The sequence below is a fragment of the Nilaparvata lugens genome, chromosome 5, assembly GCF_014356525.2.
Source record: "Nilaparvata lugens isolate BPH chromosome 5, ASM1435652v1, whole genome shotgun sequence".
Classification (NCBI taxonomy): Eukaryota; Metazoa; Arthropoda; class Insecta; order Hemiptera; family Delphacidae; genus Nilaparvata; species Nilaparvata lugens.
The window spans coordinates 42,062,244-42,063,695 of NC_052508.1; the positions used below are offsets into that span (position 1 = coordinate 42,062,244).

Below are 1,452 nucleotides of genomic sequence, written 5' to 3' on the forward strand. Positions count from 1 at the left end.
TGAGTTGAATTGATTCCTCTCAGGTCAGCAACTGCCCTAAACGTTTCAAATGCCTTGCAAGAACGAATTCTTCTTTGATATGGAGCACCAGAGGAAGTTATCACTGATAATGGCTCACAATTCACTGCAAAACTCTGGCAAGATCTATTAAGAGGCTGGGATGTGGAACATCGACTCACTGCACCCTATAGCCCCCAGGGTAATCCAGTGGAACGTACCAATCAGACTCTGAAGATGATGATTTCTATGTACATAAGGGATGATCAACGGATGTGGGACCAATACCTGATGGAGTTGCAGTATGCTTATAACACGGCCACCCATGATTCTACAGGATACACGCCAGCTATGTTGAATCTTGGACATTCCCTCCGAACTCCAAGTACTATGGAATACTCTTCTATGATATGGAAGATACTCTTCTTCTTCAAGTACTATGGCACTTCTTTGGAGTTGAGTAGGGAAGGGCCCCAAGGCCTGGATGTGAGTATACTTGAACAGATGAAGGAATTTAAAGCCCTGATTGAACAATGCAATAAGAATCTTCAACGAGCATCCGAGAGTCAGGCGAGGTATTTCAATCTCAGGAGAAGGGAGGTGAACTTTAGAGTCGGTGACGAGGTGTGGTACCGTCAACATCCCTTGTCATCGGATGTTGAATCCTTTGCAGCCAAGTTTGCGGCAAAATATGATGGACCCTACCTTGTCACTGCTAGGATTGGCCCAAATTTATATTCACTTTCCAGGGATGGTAGGACCACAACCAGCAAGGCCCATGTTAAGGATTTGAAAAAGTATGTAGTGTGACTCTTTGTAATATGGTTTGTCCCTGCCTTTTTTTTTTAGAATGGATGCCACAAGATTGCCCCCAACACTGAGTGAGGATGACTTAGCCACCTTATCCCCAAATAGGCTTATGAATGGGGAAGTTGTTGGGGCCTATCTACGCCTCATAGAGAGGGAAAGTCATAGCATGGGGAACGTCAAGGTCCTTGCTATGGACACTTATTTTTTTCCTAGTATCTCTCGCCTGGGGTATAAGGGAGTTCGGAGACTCGCAGAATCCTTCAACCTGGAGGATGTCACCCTCTTTATGGTACCGGTTCATGAGGTTCTCCTCCCAAATGACCACTGGTATCTCTTGGTTGCCAACCTCAAGGATGGTACTGTGGTGGCATATGACTCTATTCAGGGCCGGACCCATACAGACGCCCTGAAAACATTAACTCTCTAACTCCACGAGATGTTTGAAGCAGCAGGCCTAGGGGAGACATTTTGGAGGCTGCTGGAAGAAACCAGGGTCCCTAGTCAGAGTGGGTTGACTGACTGTGGGGTCTACCTTTGTGAATTCGCACTTGCTCTTGCCCACGGGATACCCCTTCAAGGCTTGGAAATTATCCCCTCTGCCTCTCGCCAGAGGATAAGCCTAGAATTGCAGCAAGGGAGATTGGA

General features: G+C 46.7%; 1 protein-coding gene across 1 annotated transcript; it reads left to right on the top strand.

Moving 5' to 3' along the window:
- Positions 1-234: 234 nt before the first annotated feature.
- On the top strand, positions 235-807 carry LOC111058817. The gene has a single exon (XM_022346390.2). The coding sequence runs from the start codon at positions 235-237 to the stop codon at positions 805-807; it is 573 nt and encodes a 190-aa protein (XP_022202082.2).
- The last annotated feature ends 645 nt before the right edge of the window (positions 808-1,452 follow it).

What these genes read in the sequence shown, in the direction of transcription:
- LOC111058817 (XM_022346390.2), top strand. Translation starts at nt 235, where the DNA reads ATGATGATTTCTATGTACATAAGGGATGATCAACGGATGTGGGACCAA.